Genomic DNA, 2,638 nt, shown 5'->3' with positions numbered 1-2,638 from the left:
GTTCTCCTTGGCTACATGTGATTTGTACTCACATACAATTGAGAGATATTTATTTAGACCTTGCTACAAGGCTCATACTTCGCCTTCCAGCAAGCTCGGGGACTACATCGGTACGATGCACCTGCCGGTGCATCTCGTATCGCCTGTATGACGATTAGGTACTCAACTTAACTGGGAATTCTTTTTAGACCCTGGCACCACGTGCCTACTTCACCTACTACCAGGCTCGGGGACTAAGTGGGCACACTTCACCTTGCGGTGAATGTGTTTGTTTTTTGACCGCTACGCCTCTGATGATCAAAGATGCTACGCTCCGAGACGCACTTACATTTCTTTTCAGAAATACAAGTGGGCACACTTCCCAGGACGGAAATCTTTTTCTTTTTTCTTAAGAGCACCATACATTCTTCGGACAACCTATTTCTCCGATGACTACGGTGGTCGAAAGATGTCAAGGACTCAGGCAAAACTTGTCGGAGAAGGTCAAAATGGCGTGTCGCAGCATAATACATGGTGCTCGGGGACTAGCTGTGGGGGTATTAACCCCTATACCCTTACGGCTAAGCTTGGGCCGGCCTGGATCGATGGGTTCGGTCCAGCCGAAAGACGACGTGCGGCCCAGCCAACCTAGTTGGAGTCTCGCATAAGGAGTCAAGGCAGATTTGGCGATCAAGCAGGATCCTGGTCTGTTAGAGTAGGAATCCTTATCTGGCCACATATGGCAATTGTAACTGACTAGGATTAGTTTCCAGATCTGTAACTCTGCCCCCCGGACTATATAAGGCGGGCAGGGGATCCCTCTAAAAAATCATCTCTCATTGATATACAACAATACCAATCAGACGCAGGACGTAGGTATTACGCCTTCTTGGCGGCCGAACCTGGATAAAACCTCGTGTCTATCTTGCGTCACCGTCTTGTTTGTGACTTGCGCATCTGTCTGCCGACAATCTACTACCTTGGGCATACCCCTAGGTAGACTGCCGACCGTATTTCGTCGATAGTTCCTTTCAATTGGTTTTCCACAAAGTTTGCCATGTGTCAATCATGGATTCCGACATACTTTATGGACATACCTCTAGCAGGAATCCTTAGGACTATGTCACGATCGGAGAGTGCAAATTATTTTTTTAATTGTTTCATTAATCAAAAATTGACCTTTGTTGAGTTTTGGCTGAGATTTGACACAGCTTTGGAGTGCCAGCTCCAAGAGGAGTTAAAGGCCGACAATGCAAGTCTTCACACCACTCCTAAATTGATGACACCATGGGCCATGGAGAAGCAATGTAGTGTGATATATACACATGAAGTTTTCAGTAAATTTCAGGAACAAATCATAGCTACAAGAGACCATTGCATTATTCAAGGCATTACAGAGTGTGAAGATATAAAAATTGTCACCATCAGCAGTCTATCTAGAAAAGAGCGAGTGGTTCAGTTGAACAAGTCAGACATGTTTGGTAGATGCTCCTATAAATTATATGAGTCCTATGGCATCCCGTGTCGTCATATCATACAAGTGCTTAGAGCTGAGAAGCAAAATAAGGTACCATCGATTTATATTATGAAGAGATGGGAGAAAAGATGTAAAATGTTTGTATTGTATGATTTTTTTCTATGGCTGTTTTGTACAATAGTCTTGATCACATATTCAATTTTATAGGGAACTATTCTTTGATGAAGAAGGTAACCTGCTAGATGAAAAGCCTGAAGATCCTATGGAGGTGGCAATGCGGAAAAAGATTTCAGATTCACGAAACCAGTTTGAAGATCTTATCCAGATGGCCAAGAACTCTGAACAAGGGATGAACTTTTTATTTTCTAGTTTATCCAACCTAGTAGAACCTCTCCAAAAGATCACGCCTGCTACGAGAGTTAATAAACAGGATGAGTATGAATCTTTCCTTGGTAGTAAAATTCCAAATCAAGTCGATATACATCCACCAAATGATATCAAGTCGAAAGGGAGATGCAAAAGAATTAAGAAGAGCAAGGAGATGAAGGCTGCAAGCAAGGGTAAAAGTAAACGGACATGTGGAAAATGTAAGCAAGTAGGGGATCATGATGCACGCACTTGCCCAAACAATGTTGTTGGCTGATATTTCAAGTTCGTGTAACCTTTTAATACCTTTTGGAATGCTGCTTGTAAACACTTATTGATTAGTGCATTTGCTTAAGAACCTTTTCCAGTAGATGCGTTAGTTGTAGAAAAGATTGGATGCTAAGAATCTTTTCCAAATGCTTTCAGTGGAGTTAAAACAAATACTGAACTGAACCAATAGCAACATCTTCCCATGTGTGGAGAACAAAACATCAAAGATAAGATAGTTTGTGGCAAAGGCTTGTTCAACTGAACTTATTCCATCACAGATGGCTTATGCAACACCGGGCGCAAGCAGTGTGTGAAGTACAGGTATAGGTAGAAGTACATGACCAAAGAATACTAATTTATACACATCTATTTTGTGATCTTGTTTATGCCTTTTGAAATCCAAAAATAACACAAGATAGCAAATTGCTCTTGTTACATGCTGACAAACTATCATCAGTTCATCACTTCTTTAGCACTTGTTAGCCTCCTTGAACACTTTCAGACATTTCTCAACCACATTGCTACTGAACTTCTGCATGGACAAGT

The 2,638-nt window shown here is 41.8% G+C and overlaps 1 protein-coding gene across 1 annotated transcript; it reads left to right on the top strand.

The window, feature by feature from the left end:
• The first annotated feature begins 1,258 nt into the window (after positions 1-1,258).
• LOC136464934 (protein FAR1-RELATED SEQUENCE 9-like) lies at positions 1,259-2,099 on the top strand. Its single transcript, XM_066463877.1, has 2 exons — positions 1,259-1,593; positions 1,664-2,099. The coding sequence occupies exons 1-2, from the start codon at positions 1,259-1,261 to the stop codon at positions 2,097-2,099; spliced, it is 771 nt and encodes a 256-aa protein (XP_066319974.1).
• The last annotated feature ends 539 nt before the right edge of the window (positions 2,100-2,638 follow it).

Source organism: Miscanthus floridulus, chromosome 7 (genome assembly GCF_019320115.1).
Source record: "Miscanthus floridulus cultivar M001 chromosome 7, ASM1932011v1, whole genome shotgun sequence".
NCBI classification, from domain to species: domain Eukaryota; kingdom Viridiplantae; phylum Streptophyta; class Magnoliopsida; order Poales; family Poaceae; genus Miscanthus; species Miscanthus floridulus.
Note: the sequence above shows the minus strand (reverse complement) of the source record. Positions and strands in the feature narration are given on the sequence as shown.